The sequence below is a fragment of the Peromyscus eremicus genome, chromosome 3 (assembly GCF_949786415.1).
Source record: "Peromyscus eremicus chromosome 3, PerEre_H2_v1, whole genome shotgun sequence".
In the NCBI taxonomy this organism is placed as follows: Eukaryota; Metazoa; Chordata; class Mammalia; order Rodentia; family Cricetidae; genus Peromyscus; species Peromyscus eremicus.
The window spans coordinates 2871039-2888066 of NC_081418.1; the positions used below are offsets into that span (position 1 = coordinate 2871039).

At 43.2% G+C, this 17028-nt stretch overlaps 1 protein-coding gene across 1 annotated transcript in view; it reads right to left on the reverse strand.

Moving 5' to 3' along the window:
• Positions 1-722: 722 nt before the first annotated feature.
• Positions 723-17028, reverse strand: part of Gsap (gamma-secretase activating protein) — a 97568-nt gene continuing 81262 nt past the window's right edge. The window contains exons 24-31 of the mRNA XM_059257241.1: positions 15407-15502; positions 11490-11560; positions 10986-11080; positions 4824-4943; positions 3861-3922; positions 2619-2720; positions 2362-2461; positions 723-1990 (exon numbers count right to left, since the gene is read on the reverse strand). Of these exons, the coding sequence (XP_059113224.1) occupies positions 1899-1990; positions 2362-2461; positions 2619-2720; positions 3861-3922; positions 4824-4943; positions 10986-11080; positions 11490-11560; positions 15407-15502 (738 nt within the window). The 3' untranslated portion in view covers positions 723-1898. The remainder of the gene's footprint in view (positions 1991-2361; positions 2462-2618; positions 2721-3860; positions 3923-4823; positions 4944-10985; positions 11081-11489; positions 11561-15406; positions 15503-17028) is intronic.

Sequence of the window (17028 nt, forward strand, 5' to 3'; positions counted from 1 at the left end):
TTCAGAAACACGCACAGAGGAAGTTTAAATGCCGTAAGAGTGGAAAGGGATGGATTCTTAAACACTGCAATGTGTGTTGCTGGTTGAGAAAAGGTAGATGCCACCATATACTGAAATGTCTCGGATACAGTCAGATGTGTGTGTGTGTGTGTGTGTGTGTGTGTGTGTGTGTGTGTGTGTGTGTGCATGTGTGTGTTTATCTAGCCCTGGAGCATGATGTTATTTATTTGTGAGAGGGATTACAGGTGAGGGAAATAACCTGATCCAACCTTAGAAATAAAAAAGCCAAACTCATGTTCCACGGCCTAATGAATTGGCTTGGCTGCAAAAGAATGTTCATGTTTTACAGGGTCAAAATTTCAGAGGTAAATGCCAAGGAGTTTGTATGTTACCCTTCAATGAATAGCAAGTTATTGAATAATTAATTATAAGCCCAGTGTCAAGGTCAAACTGATGTTTACCTCAAAGATGTGTCCAATAAATTCAACTAGGAAACCACAGGAACTATGCAGGCAGATGTGAGCAGAAATGATGAAAGCAACAAATGGAAGAGAATCCATCTATTCTAACGACCTAGGGAAATGAACTCAGAATAGCAAAGAGTGGATGAACTGTTGAAAGCACAATTAAATGTTCTGTAAGAATTTAACTTGCAAAGAGGATTTTTTATTTAATTTGAACTAAATAAAAATCTGCTGTCTCCTGTACAGAGGAATTTGTAACACAAGGAATACAAATATACAGTATTTCCACATTGCTGATCTGGTGCCAAGATCCTGAGCCTGCCTGACCATGTGAAGACAAAAGGGAACTTCTATAGGCTAGGACAGCTTTGAGAGCACAACGAAGCTTGCAGAAAATAAGGTGAATTAGCAAATGTGTTACAACATTTAGAATCATTCAAATTTCACCATGAGAAAGGGAAACAGCAGAAGGAGAAAAGCAGAACCGAACCGGGAAGCTGAGACCTATGGGTCAGGGTGACGTCGCTGTAGGAGACAGATGAGAAAGGATAGAACGCCTAGTCAGTGTCGTGGGCTCCTGCAGGAACAGACTGATGGGCTCAAAATGCCCTGTGCAAATAAAAAGGCTATGCTCAAAAATTAGGGAAGGGTCAGACCAAAGCTTTCAGCATTTGAGGTCATGGTTTTTGTTTGTTTGTTTGGTTGGTTTTGTTTTTTTGAGACAAGGTTTTTCTATGTAGCTTTTGGATCCTGTCCTGGAACTCACTTTGTAGACCAGGTTGGCCTCGAACTCACAGAGATTCACCTGCCTCTGCCTCCTGAGTGCTGGGATTAAAGGCATGAGCCGCCACCACCCGGCTTGAGGTCATGTTTACTGAAAAGATATTACTAACTCAAACTTCTGTAAATATAAAAATTAAATACAGATCCATCTGAACCACCACAAAGGCAGAGGCTGCTTTAAGTCCTGTGTGTACAAATCATGATTTGTCACAATTACTCAATACTGCAGATGGCAGATCTTGTTTAGTCCAAATCCAGGTTCTCAAATCCTCTTTACAGCATTACATTTTCTGCTCATTTTATGTTTTTTCCAGTGATCTGTCTAGCTCTTCCTGTCCTAAGCATTGTCCCCTATGGTTTTTATTTGATTCTGGAGTGCCACAGAACTAGTTTCCAGCCTACTGAGCCACCAGGAAGAGAACTGTTCCTGTCACAGTACATAGAAACTGTTGCTCATTACTCTTGATTGTTCACTGGCTGCTCACACTGGGAAGGCGTGCAGCAGCTGGCTCTGTTTGAACAAGTGAAGCCCAAACACTCTGCAGCATTTTCCAGCTTGTTATTAATTTTAAAGACTGCTGAAGAGTTCCCAGGAAAAGGAGGTGAAAACAGTATTAAAACACTGAAAGCAGTCCACCTGCACACTGGCTTTCATAAGCCCAAAAGCACTGTGGTGTGTTTCAGAGCAGCTTCCTCTACAAATTCTGCATCCACATTGTCATGGCCTTCAAAATCACACAGAGCTGGGGAAGGAAGAAAGAGTGTGTGTTACTAAGGAGCCATGGCTATTTACAACTTTGTTCCCCCTGGGAACATAGTTTTATATGTTAGTGAAATGTGTTATTCTGAGAATATGTTGTTAGTTTCATTAAACGCTGGCACTAAAGAGCATCCCCATCATCCAGAACAGACCTTAGACATCTCGAGTCCCTTTCAGTCTTCAAAGGTAAGTACTCCTTGGGTAATTTTGGAGGCACAGTATTCTCTCTCATGAAAATCAGTGTTAGTAAGGACATAACTTGTAAGGGGGCGTTTAGGCAAAGAAACAATACAGGCTGTCACTAGAGAATGACTGACATGTCAAGGGAAGTCCTAGGAGCAGAGGAACAGCTACCTTGGTGGGAAGACTCTAGGCCGGTCAGAGTTTCAATGAAGTAGTTCAGAGGCAGAAATTCTACTGGGAATGATGACTTGCCAATCATAGAGTGTCGAGGCTGAAAGAGAAAACACTCCCTATATATTAATTGCTTCTCCAAGACATACCCAACTTTAAATAAAATGATAAAAAACAGAACTGTGTTTATCGGGGTACGTAGAAACGGCAGGTGGGACCTGCAGAACACTCACTGTCTGTGTTTCACATAGACTCACCTCCTTCCTGTAGTTCTTCAGCAGCTGCGCCACATGGTTCCGTGAAATGCTGTTGGAACTCATGGGATGGTCCCAGAGCCGGCAGACCTTCCGGCCAACAAGCTGCAGTACAGTTGGAAATCACAGAGGAGAGTATGGGTCACAGTGCACGGAACAGACCACATACCTACTTTTAACTTCAAACTGTTATTCCCAAAGGGCTAGCTACTCTAAAATGTAGAACCTTTGTGATTCGTGACTGTTGGAGAGAGGCCAAGCTCATGAGACATGCTTCTGAAGTTTTCATAAATACTCCTTCAACTTTCCTCAACTTGAGGAGCGCGACTTTTACATCAGTGCTGCCAAATTCCTTTTTTTCTGGAATGATGTTGAATCTGAGATCCTTCAAAGTTGGAGATGAGCGTGGCAGCCCTGATGGGAAACTAAAGGTGCTATGGACTTATGTCGGTTTCTCTTCCATTATCTGCCCTAGAAACTTTAAACACCCTAATTAATATGGGTCAAAAAAATGTCAAATTTGGAGACCAAACTAAACATCACTACTGTTCCTCAGGGAGACAGAGCCATGGAAAGGGGGTACTTTGTTCTCAGGAAGCCTGTGACAGGAGTGACAGCCACAAGGCAAGACCATGAGGTCCAGAAAGTCAAGGGGCAGAGGATGGCCAGGGCCAAAGGTCCCAGTGCTCTTGGTGTGTAAACAGCACACTGGCCAGGTTCTTAGGGTCAGGAAGTTTGCAAAGTCAGAGGGCTGAAAGACCTTGCTGTGGAATTTCATCATGTTTCTGACTCTGAAAGCTAATATCCCCACAAAAGAGCCAGGAGTGCCTTCCTGACATTTCCCCAGATGTTTTTCATTCTTTTGACCTGGTAATGTCTGCCTGTGCTCAGAATGTGACAGGAGGGAAATGCAGTTCTGGAGCACCCTTGACCTCACCTGGATTTAAATGTCTTATCAGTTTAACGTCAAAAGCACATGTTTCCCTCCCTCCTACTCAGACTCTGATGTAAATATCAGTGTGGCTACCTAAGAGGAGAAACGGGTAAACTGTCTGCATACACTGTGCCCACAGCACGACGCCCCAGAAGCACACGCTGCGTAATAGATGGATGGGATTTCATGGAAAGGGCTGAAAAGTGAAATAATTTAATGATTTCAGCCTACAAGGAAACTCTCTTCTTACAAAAGACAAATGGAAGGAGGAGGGTGGATGAGGCTGGAGAGAAAACTAATTTCAGGATTACCGGAGGAAGCCGCACAATGATGCTGAATTTTAGCTTTTCATTTTTCTCTGAATTGTCCAGATCTACAAGAAAGTTAGAGATTAACAAATAAGATAGAGATATCCATTTTAATACCTCAGAAAGTTTTAAATCCTGAGTGTTTCCTCCTGAGAACAGCATTCACAGCTAGTGATGTTTTGAAAGCTTTAGTTGTGACTCGGACTGAAGGGGGCTTTTATTTTGCAACAGGCTGCCAGCCACTAAGGATTTCACCCACTAACTTGAAGCATAAGGTACACTGAGGAACGCAGACGCTCTGACAATATTAACAAATACATGCATGAATGAGTTACATGAGAAAGATTGCAAAGCAGACCATAATGGTCAGGTTCACACAAGCACTGTATCTCTCGTTAGTTTTTCTCACATTTCAAGTCTAATTTTGAGAATCACAAAATTAATTAGCTGAAAGTAAGGTGTTCGTAATACTTTCTTGAAAAACAAATTCATAGTCTCCCAGCCTCTTTTTACTCTCAGATACAGAAAACAAACCTAATGGCAGTACATGGACTCAAGTTCTTCAGGACCTCTAGAAGAGGTGACGCACTTTCAGCAGGCCTGAGGGGATGGTTCCAGGAAGTGGGCTGTACTAAGAATTTGTAGGGCCCAGTAAAAGGAGAAAATAAAGTGATACATGTTCAAATAATAAGAACTTCAAGGCAGTGATGGTGTATGGCTTTAATCCCAGCACTTGGGAGGCAGAAGCAGGCAGATCTCTGTGAGTTCGAGGCCAGCCTGGTCTACAGAGTGAGTTCCAGGACAGCCAAGGCCACACAGGGAAACCTTGTTTCAGAAAAAAGAACATCAAGCTGTGAATGGGACATTTCTGAGTGTAGCTGGACCTGCCTGTGTCACATACCCAGAAGGCAATCCTGAGGGTGTCCTGCCTGAAATCCACGCTCTGGCAAACCCAGAGTTGCTTACCTTTCATAAGTCTACTGACTGCTGTTTCAGTGAGCAACAGCACTCCATTGTCAATGTAGTGCAGCAGATTGTACAAAGGGAGACAGTGCACACCAAGAATCATGTGCAGAGAGTGGAAACCTAGAGTGAATGGAGCAAACACAGACATGAGCAGCCAGCACTTCCAGACTCCAGAGGAAATGAATCAATCATGTGAATGAGACTCTGAGCTCCGTGCTTAGGGTCTGGATCAGCTGACTCCTTAAGACAAAGTCCAAGTCCCCTTCCTGTGTAACCACAACTGAGTATCATAGTGGTTATAGAATAAGTTCCTGGTCAGTATTATTTTACCATCTTTCATAACAGATGTTGAAACTCCATAGACCCAAGCTAAAAGGTTGTTGGGATGGGGACCATTTTGCTGAAGGATGAAAAAAAAACCCTAGGACCAGATGGCAACAGTTTGTATGCCCACTCTCTGGTCATCTCATAGAGAAAGACTTTTGGAGTCTACTTGGACTAAATTATAGAAACGAAGAAATGCAGATGGCATAACCAGATCAGACTTTGTAAGTACTCAGTAGAAATGAAGGCTTGCTCTCTCTCTCAAGCCCAAGTCTCCTGAGTAGGGCTAAACCCCAGAGCTCTGGTCACCTACCAGTGACAATGAACAAAAGCAAGATACATGGAAGAAGATTCCAGACCCAGTGAGAATAAGAAAACCCCTCTTTGGAATGTCAGCGTCTTGGGGATCTTTGAAGAAATCTCTACTTAGTGTGTTGAAAATGCCGGAGGCAGCAGAACAGACCTATGCTAGGATCCTGCTGTTATTTAAGTAACCAGCCTTTCTGAATTTCCTTCCTTCATCCCTAAAATGGAACCACTGACCTTTCCTTCTGGGTTATTAAAAGGAATAGAGCAGGTATGTAGAGCCCAGCACATGGTACAGCATGGTTAACACTGGACACGCGCTAAGTGAGCATTGGCTCACCGGTTCCACACCCAACACTATCAGATGCAATCAATAGATGGGAAAACTGAGATTCACAGGAGCTGAGAAACTTCCCTGTATCCTATAAATAGTAAGAAAGAGGTTGAAACAGCCTAAAATGGACTGTGGGATTGTAGTTCTTAACCAGGGGATCATGCTACCTCAGTAACTAATAACTGAGTTAACAGAACGATATGAACAGATATAAGGTGGAGAGTATGGGTGCATTCAGAAACATGAGGTGATCATTTCTGATGATAGAAAGCAATGATTAATGGTAGGTTTGGACAAAGTGAATTGATTCAGACCCTCTCATATACTAAGCAGGGGTGAGTAGTAGTGACATCACCACTCTTGTTCACTTTGCAGTATGGTAGAGGTGGCAACTAATTCATCATAAGAACAAGGACATATTTACATGTGACCAGTTCCATGCCATGTGTACATACAACATGGACCCAATGCTGAATGCTATCAAGGAATTTATCAATCCAGGAAACTTTGAGGAAGCACTGAAAGTTTTTGAGTATGATAAAAGAAGAACTGAATTTTACTTTTGGAATGTTACTATGCCAACAGACAAAGAATGGATTAGACCCATGAGAACACTGTGGCCTGGACATGTACGAGAGGGACTGGGACACCAGGGGGAATGAAGAGGAAGCCAAGTATCCTAGTTAGAGTTTCTAATGCTGTGATGAAACACCATAACCAAAGCAACTTGGGGAGGAAAGTTTATTTCCCCTTTTACTTCCACATCACAGTTCATCATCAAAGGTCACAGGGACAGGAACTCAAACAGGGTAGGAACCTGGAGGCAGGAGCTGATGCAGAGACCATGGAGGAGTACTCCTTACTGATTTGTTCCTCATTTCTTGTTCAACCTGCTTTCTTATAGAACCCAGGACTACCAGCCTAGGGATGGCACCACCCACCATGGGTTGAACCTTCCTCCATCAACTGCTAATTAAGAAAATGCCCTATAGACTTGCCTACACCCCAATCTTATGGAGGCAATTTTTCAACTGAGGTTCCCTCCTCTCAGATGACTCTAGCTTATGTCAAGTTGACATAAAACTAGCCAGTACAGGAAGAGTTCCATGGCAATATGTACATGCTTATCAACTGACTGGATGCAGGGCTGACAGAGAATCATTGCCTGCTCTCAGGGATATATCTGGCAGAACAAATGATACTCAGTGAGCGGGGTTTGCATTCTGAGAAATCACGGCATTTTCTCTCTGAGCATATGAGTCATAAGCAGTGGGACAGTCCTAATTCCTGGCAACATCAAGGGTCAGATGATGTACAGATGTTGTCCTCAAGTAGATGTGAATGGGCTAAAATAGACTGAGTTCACTAGGTCCCCAATTCAAAACAAATTATAGTATTACTAACCAACACTAATGTTTTCATGTGGACTTGGAAATTCTTTCCCATACTAATAAAGTCAAAAATTATTCCTGAAAAAGCATTTAAACTAGATCATGAAATCCTATTCCGGGATTCAAAATTCCTTCTCCAATCCTGTGTACATGCTGAACATCCCAATGACCCTTCATCTGCTCCATTGGTCCAGTCCCAAGTGTACTGGCCTGTTCATGGCCTCATCTCTGTATGTCATCTCTCAGCAGAGCACATAGACTATAACCAGCCATCAGTTCCATCCCATTAATCCTCATCCTCCAGGGCTGCTGTAGCCAGGGAGAGAAATATCAGAACAAACAAACAGAAACCCCAAAACAAAACTCTATTTGCCACTTCTTCACTCCTTTTATTTAAGTGTTTGACTCTTGAAACTCAAACAATGCTCACTAATCCTATAAACCTGAAAAGCAAGCACCCTTATACACATGCATGTATTAATCCCTTGTACACACACACACACACTCCAGTGCCACTTCACCCTCCCTTCCCTTATCATATGAAAAAAATAGCATTTAATAGAAAAGGAGAAGCCATGTATGGCATGGTGAATCATACCTGTAATCTCAGCACTTGGAGGAGCGGTAAGAGGATCAGGAGTGGCTGCAAAAGTTTGAAGCCATCCTGAACTACCTGAGCCTGCAGTAGAGCCGGGAGAGGGGGGGATGGGGGGGATGGGGTGGAGGGCCTCAGGGGTAAAGGAAAGCAAAATGCTGTGGGATGATCCTTCTGTATGCTGTAAATATGTATTGCTCTCATTGGTTAACAATAAAGCTGTTTGGTCAATAGCAAGGCAGGATAAAGTTAGGAGGGACAACCAAACTGAGGACTGGGATGAAGAGGAGCAGAGTCTGGGACGAAGAGGAGCAGAGTCGAGAGAGACACAAGCCACCTGCCCAAACAGCAAGATGCCAGAGAACCAGTGAAGCCACGGACCACGTGGCAATACATAGATTAATAGAAACAGGTTAATTTAAATGTTAGAGCTAGTTAATAATAAGCCTTAGCTAACAGTTGAGAATTCTGTAATTAATATAAGCTTTTTTGTATTTATTTGGGATCTGGTGGTGGGGTCAGTTTACAAATGGTGCTCCAACATGGCTCACATACATCTACATAAAGCCTGAGGAAGCTTTAAAAACAGGGGTTTTAGACACACAAAAAACGGAACCAAGAGCAGCTTCCTAGTTTATGTCTCTCATGCGGGCCCTGGTATAGAGACACATCCCCTGGCTGTGGTGTGCAGGCTTGAACTGCAGCATGGAGGATTCCCACAGTCTCACTCACATGGGCTGCAGCACAGAGAGGCAGCTCCCAGCAGCATGCTGTGAGGTGGATTTAAGGTTTTTTGCTCAGACAAAAAGGGTTAAAGATGCAGAGTAAGAACAGATTTAGACAAAAAGGCCTCTAAGTGGGTCACAGTGTGTTTAAAAAATATGCATAGGCTTGGGAGAGAGAAGAAAAAGGGAAAAAACAGTCATAGATTTTAAAAATGATTTAAAAATAATAGTAAAGTCCTTACAGAATACATATGCTATGAACATGTATCACTCTCATTCTGTTAGATATGCTAGGCCTGTAAGGCTAGCGTTGGGTGCCCCAACATTACAGAGGAACTCTGGGGGACTGTCCATGCAGCCTGACATCCCTGTCATTAGGTAACATTACATCCTTCTGTAGTCTGATGGAGTTGAAGACTAGATAGTTATAGTTTTCCTTAGTTATGATAAAAGATAAATTAGATACAAAACTTTAGACTCACAAAGATAAGATAGGTGATTGATTTAATTTTGCAAAATACAAATAGACTGGATATTGTAACTGTAATTCTTGCTTGATAACTGTTTTGCTGTATGTAATTTTACTATGTTAAAGTTAAAACCTTCCTTTTTGATTAGACAGAAAGGGGGAAATGCTGTGGGATGATCCTTCTGTATGCTGTGAATATGTATTACTCTTATTGGTTAATAATAAAGCTGTTTGGTCAATAGCAAGGCAGGATAAAGTTAGGGGGACAATCAAACAGAAGACTGTGATGAAGAAGGGCGGAGTTGAGAGACGCAAGCCCAAGAAGCAAGATGCCAGGGAATCGGTAAAGCTACAGCCACATGGATTAATAGAAATGGGCTATTTTAATGTAAGAGCTAGTTAATAATAAGCCTGAGCTAATGTCCAAGCATTCCATAATTAATACAAGCTTTTGTGTATTTATTTGGGACCGGGCAATAGGGCAGAAAAACTCTGCTTCCATTTACAGGTAATAGAATAACTACAAAATGAGGGAGAAAATATTTGTAAAACAGAAATCTGATAAGGGGCTAATATCCAAAACATAAAAATAAATAAATTGATAGCAAGACAACAACTGATTTTATTAAGCACATAGAAGACCTAAACAGAGGTTTTTTTGTTTTGTTTTTGTTTTTTTCCTAAAGAAGCCATATAACTAGGCAAGAGTTACATGGAGAGATAGCCAATATCACTAATCAGTGAAATATAAATAAAAATGGCAGTGAATATTACCTCCTACTCTCAGCATCTAAAACATGGGTAAATACTGGAAAGAGTGTGGAAAAATGCATACCCTTGTACACTGTTGGTGGGAATATATAATGCAGCCACTACGAAAGACTGCATGAATCTCCTCAAAGAAGCTAAAAATGAAATCAGCATATGATCCCATAATCTTTCTGAGTACCCAAAAGAATTAAAGTCAAGATATTTAAAGAGATTTGTACACTAATTTCATTAAACTATTCACACTAGCCAAGATACATAAAAGCTCACTAATAAACAGGTAAATAATCTGTAAAATACACAAATGTGTAATGTTACTCAGCTTTAAAAAGAAAGAAATCTTGTCATCCATGACAAATAAATGGATCTGGAGGGTAGTATGAAGGTTGAAATAAGCCAGTCACAGTAGAGACAAATACTGCAAGAGTCTATTTAAGAATGGTCTAAAGTAGAGTCATAGAAACAGCAGAAAGGTAGTGGCCCAGGCCGGAGACAGGAAGGGAAGCTGCTGTCCGTGGAATGTGAGAAGAAGTTGTTTATGAGATGGTAACGCTCTAGAGAGGCACTATGCCACACTGTGCCAACAGACAACACTGGGCTGCACATCTAAAATGTTAAAAGGGTTGCTCTCCTGTTAGATATTCTTCCTATAGGAAAGAAAACGGTACACACAGGGCAGACGTTCATGGCAAACAGGAGCTTATGCATTTCTTACATCGGTCTGATTTATGCAAACATCATCCTATTCCACTCCCACTAATGTTTGTAACTGCTTTCATTCCTCGAGTATTGCCTGACATGAAATAGTTACTCCACATATTCACGGACTGATCTAATGACCACTTTTATGAATAATTGTACACACACATGCTAAGAGTATTTTAAAGCCTGATTAGGTCTTTTCTCAAAATCCTGAAAAAAACTTCCAGCCCCTAAGCACTCAAGGGCCAACCTAACCCTTGACACCCAGCCAGACACCCTCCTCTGTGTTTACCTTCAGGCCTCTCCATACAGTAAAGCAGGCCTGAAGCAAAGGAGCAAATTCCCTGCAACAGCACCATTGGTGCAAGTTCAGCTAGACATGCACATGGGAACTGACTGGAACCGCTTCCTAGAGGCAGTGACAGCGGAGTTAGCAGTCGGGGAGCCCTCCACCAGAACCTGCCGCTGACGACACAAGGGTGCTACTATCTGGAGACCATGTGAAAAACCACTCTATTACACCAAACAGCCAAAGAGCCAAGACTCACCAGGAGGCAGAGGGCAACAGAGGCTGTTAGCAGCATCCAAAATCCTGGTCATGAGATGAAAGACTTCAAAATCTGCAGCACTGCCATGGTTATTGCTGGGTAAAAACAAAGAAGTAGAATGTCAGCCACGCACCTGCTAGTCTCGAGCAGTGGCTCTGTACCTGCAGCAATCCCTACGAAATACCTGAGAAATGAGAGACTGACCTGTAGCCTAAAGCACAGAATCTCACACCATGCTCAGAGGGCTCATAAATTACAAATGACATTAACTGAAACTTCCCTTCTTGGAAGTAGTGGGCTCGTGTGTCTCTCCCTCCTCATCAACCACATGCCATAGAGGACAGCTGAAATACCCTTGAATTCTGAGTATAAAACTAAGACAGACGGTAGCGGGGCTGGTGAGCACCTTTTTGGACTGACATTTCAAAGGACTTTTCTAGAACAGGCAGTTACTACTAGCTCTTTGCACACCATGATAAAGGAGACTGAAAAATACTTGCGTACAGGTGGAAAACCCAAGGATGCACACTGTGTTTCCTCCAACTGGTTTCCAACATGCACCAAATGAGATTCAGCTAGAAGGAGAGAGGCTTCATGAACCAAGAGCTTGCATCCGTTCCTTCAAGGCCCTCCCAACTGTCCCTCTGCAGCTCTGACTGCACATCCAAGACAGTTGGCATTCAGGCTGTGACCAGGCACACCATACAACTAGCCATTCTGCAATCAGTTCTGAGGCACTGAAATACAAGATGGAGAGACTGGAAACATGCCCCACTGTAACAGAGTCCCCTCTGTCTATGCTGGCAATGTCCCATTACACAGCTAACTGGCTCCACCATCCACACAGACCCTTACCCATCAGTGAAGGTCAAATGCCAATGGCTTAGTTGTCAGCCTGCCACACTTCCAGGGCTGAGAGCTGAGTGAAAAATCAGAGTGGCATGGAGTCGTGTATGTGAGCTGTGGGGAGACGACATCAGGGCCAGGTTCTGTGGAACTGTGTCTCCCTAGTACATCCTCTCCAAATCTCAGTGTCTTTTTCTGTGACATGAGAGGAAGTGCTTTCACGGGGCTGTTGTAAAAATTAGTCAAGTCGCTCCCTGGAGCCAGTGCTCAACAAATAAGCACTATATCACCCAAACAAGATGCCGTCTTGGCTTAGGGCTTCATCTAGAAACCGATTCTAATTTTACAAGTTTGTCAGCAGTAGGGCAGTCCCCACAAGGCTGTCCACCACGGACTAGTGCACCTGCATGCAGAGTAGGAGCAGGAAGTAAGGAAGAAAGGAACTCCATGCACAGCCTCAGTGGTACAGGATTCTCTGGCTGAAAGCAAGCTACATGTGGACAATATCATCAAGCTCTACAGCAACTTCCTTGAACGTGTTTCCAGAAAGACTGCCAAGCCACCCTCTTCAGATCAGCACAGCAGGCATGGCTGGTTGGCCTGGGCACGCTGGGTAAGGAGCACGGTGTTTCTGGGTCAGCACAGGCACCATTTTTGGGCCTCTTGGCTCTAGGAGTTGGCACAAACTAGTGTGAAAACTTACATGTGATTAAGTACAGTAAGGAAGAATGCCAGAATGGAAACTCTTAGCACTTTAGATGGTGAAACTTAAAGCCAATGGATACAGCACTGGGAGCGTCTCGTGCTCTGAAAGCTGTTCCCAATGACTGCAGCCGTCACCATACCACAAATGAACAAATGGGCTTACATAGAAAATGCCACAGACATCATCGAGAGTACATGAGGTCTAAAGTTAAGCCCCACCATAAACAGCCCCTGCTAAGGAGATACAAATGACACAGCCACCAGACATACAGAGAGGGAAACACAGGTCTTCAAAGGGCACCTCTGTCACGGAGACGTGGGCTCCTGCTTTGTTGGTGATGATTTCAAAAGGAAGCCTCCTCAGTGTGACAGGTTCTTTAAGCCAATGCACTTAAGTTTCAAGAAGGTCCCTGTCTCAGCCTGAGCTGAGAGCCATGTGTTGCCTGCCAATACCTGGTGTGGAAAAAAATTCCCTCATTCCCACTCTGTCTAACTCTGTACTATCACAAAGGCGTGGCTGTAGTGGTGCTCACAGCTGGCCTTGTGGCACAAGGAAGCAAGGCTGTTTGGTGGAGGGGCTACCTGGGTTACCAGCAATACTAAAATGACAGATACGTGAATACCTTGCTGGCTTGAGATGGTTTCAAGCAAGTAACTCCCGATCATTACCGAAGACCAGAGACCTTGGGGAACCTACCCTTACTGTGAAGATTCAGAACACTAGCAAGTAGCCTTGCATATTGGCACTCACCAACAGAACCACTTTAAAACAAAAGGCTGATCAAAAGAACGAAAGAGGACTTTTATTTGAAGAGAGAGAGAGAAATGACTAAGAACATTTCTGTTGATGTGGGGAGGGTCAGTACCACATTCTTAATGTGTACCTCACTGTCGTTCTATCAAGAAAGACAGAGGAGGCTGGATGCTCTGATTACAAATATCATTATATGATAATACCCAGCCTTTCCTAGTATATTAAGGTTGTAAACTTCACTGGGGCTGGAGAGATGGCTCAGTAGTTAAGAGCACTGACTGCTCCTCCAGAGGATCCTGGTTCAGTTCCCAGCACCCACATGTGCAGTGGGATGTTCTGTACGGCAAATGTGTTGCTGATTGGTCAATAAAACACTGATTGGCCGTTGGCTAGGCAGGAAGTATAGGCGGGACAAGGAGGAGAATAAAGCTGGGAAGTGGAAGGCTGAGTCAGAGAGACACTGCCAGCCGCCATGATGACAAACAGCATGTGAAGATGCCGGTAAGCCACGAGCCATGTGGCAAGGTATAGATTTATAGAAATGGATTAATTTAAGCTGTAAGAACAGTTAGCAAGAAGCCTGCCACGGCCATACAGTTTGTAACCAATATAAGTCTCTGTGTTTACTTGGTTGGGTCTGAGCCGCTGTGGGACTGGCAGGTGAGAGAGATTTGTCCTGACTGTGGGCCAGGCAGGAAAACCTTAGCTATATACATGGCAGCTCACAACTGTCTATAACTCCAGTAGGGTATCTGACACCCTCTTCTGGCCTTTGTGAGCACCAGGCATGCACATGGTGCACAGACATACATACATACAAAACACCCACATGCATAATAAATAAATAAGGTTTAAATTATGAAATCCAAATCTTTCAGTAGATTTTCAAATATGAAAAGTCACTAATGACTACAATAATGGTAGAACACTTGAAAATTAATTGAGCAGATTTTCTTGATCTTAGCTAAGAAATTTAATCTTCCAAAGTCACTGCAAAATATATATATATATATATATGTACATATACATACACACACACACATATATATATATATATACACACACATATATACTGGTTCATTTGCATACCAGTCTTACTCAAACTTGGAAAAATAATGGAGCATTCTTTCTCTTTGTAGTTGAATACTTTGATTTGTCAAGCATAAATATTTCTAGATTATACAGAGCCAGACTTCAGCTTCAGTGTTTTTTGAAAAAGCAAAAATGGCTGAAATCCAACCTCATCACATCACTTCTATTTACATATGAACAGGTGTCATTCATTTGAATAATGGCATCTCAATACATGGCTGACAGACAATGAGCCACCATCTCATTAGCAGATGTGGTGAGAGACAGAAAGCTGAGCTGGAAGCTGGCCTAGTTTGGCTTTGGAGCTAACTGGGGATTAAAGTGCAAGCTCTCTCCTGTATAAACCTTCGTTACAGAAGTCAATGCTTACTGTTTAATAAAGAGTTGGAAGTTGCCAAATGAGACCGCTTGGCCGCTGCCTTGGCCGTATTGTCTGTGCTCCCAGGAGCGAGCACAGGACAGAAAACCACTTTCACCCACAAGTTCTCTTTGTTTGCTGTTCTTTTTACCCCTTTCTCAATCTATAGCACCAAATATACCAGTTTGAAGATGGAAATCTCCCAAACCTAACCTGAGAAACAAAGTTGGGGGACGAGTGCTCGGGAGATGTCTCAGTCAGCAAACTGCCTGCCATGCTAAATGAGGACCTGGGTTTGGATCTCAACACCATGTAAAAAGTCAGGCAGAGCAACACCTAGCATTTGTAACCTCGGGGCTGGGGAGGGGAGGGAAAGGGACACGTAAAGTCCTGGAAGTCATTGGCCAGCCTAGCTGCATTGATGAGATCCAGGTTCGGGAAGATCCTGTCTCCACAACCAAGGCAGGAAGTAATGGAGGATGATTCTTAAAGTCAACCTGTGGCCCATGGGCACTCCCATCCCCATTGCACACATGCACACACACATACAACACACAAACATACACACATTAAACAACAACCAACAGGATCACTGACCGACACCTCGAGAACTAGACATAGAGCTAAGGGTAGAGTTGAAATTAGGAGAAAAAAAGTGAAACCAACCAGTTTTGAAATGTAGTCCAGAACCATCTGTTCAATTTTCTTCTTTTCTACGCCCTGTAGGTGTCTCAGTAGATGGTCTCTTAGCTCAGACACCATCTGAAACAGAACAGATACCAGGTAAGTCACAACAGCCCCATTCACACGCGAGGCTGATTTTAATTAGGGCCATTATTAATATTTCATATCAACATGAAAAACTCTTGATCCGAGGGAAACCTTCTACTCTCACCACCCCAAAGGAACATGACTCTTTAACTGCCCTCTACTGAGATAAATCCGATGACTCCAACATTTCAGAAACAAATCAGAAGAACTTCTTAGGATTTAACCAAAGCCAGGAGGCAACTGGGAGTCATTTAACCCTGATGAGAATCCTCCAAAGAAGCCGGTGGAAGGCACCAGCTTTGAGGTTACAGGCTTTGGGATCTACACCTATTTGAAACTTACACCACCAATAGCTCTGGGAAAATAGCAGGACCAACACAGAGAGACTGTGCTCCATAGAGACTGTGCTCCACAGAGAGACTGTGCTCCATAGAGTGACTATGATCCACAGAGAGACTGTGCTCCATGGAATGACTATACTCTACAGGGAGACTGTGCTCCACAAAGTGGTTGTGTTCCACTGAGAGACTGTGCTCCATAGAGTGACTGTGCTCCATGGAGACAAGGACTCTGTGTGTGTGTGTGTGTGTGTGTGTGTGTGTGTGTGTGTGTGTCGGGGGGGTGTCAGTAGGGACTCTTGGAAGGACAGACTTTGAAGGAAACCACAGGCACCACATCTGCACCATACCCCCCACCTCACAGGGAAGGTAATGAAGACTCATTCTTGTCTCCAGGCTTCGTATCCACTGTGAGCCTCACCCTCCCATCGAGGTCTGCATCCCTAGCCCTCCATCTTCATGTCTCTCCTTTCCTTCCTCTGCTCTCCACTCCTGCTGTCCTTCTGGGCCTGAAAGCCCCACTCAGCAAGAGGGTTTTTGTTGTTGTTGTTGTTTTAGCTAAAGAGATCTTTGTGCAGTGAAAACTGGTGAGGACTGTACAGGGACATCACACATCCATCAACCTTCCATCTTAGTGGATTCTGTGTGACCTCAAGATTCAGCAAGACACAATGTCACCATCTTTCAATTCAGCCTCTCACGTGAGCTGGTACACTTGGCTTTTTAGACAGTTTTCTTCTAAGAAAAACTATGTACTTTTGTGCTATTTAACTTTTCTGTAATGACTATAAAGGTGAAAATTAATGTTGGCCTAATGCTTATATAATCCTGACATATGGGAGGATGAGGCAGGAGGGTCAGGAATTCAAGGTCAGGTACTCAGTGGTCTCAAGGCCAACAGGCTATGTGAGACACATCTCATATCTCAAACAAATAGACAAAATAAAATTTGAAATTAAAATAAGGCGTCTCACAGTTCTGCATCTGCAGGAACATCGCAGGCCCCCTTACTCAGCTGTGCACACCCACTCTAGTGTTTCTTTCCATGTGGTAGTTTCCTAGTGTCCTCAAACATCTTAGACTAGCTTTAATGACTAGATGTATTTAATTTTGTGAAAAGTACTAAAACTGATTTATTTCCTTTGCACATGTTCTTTCACTGTTAGTAACACTACACAC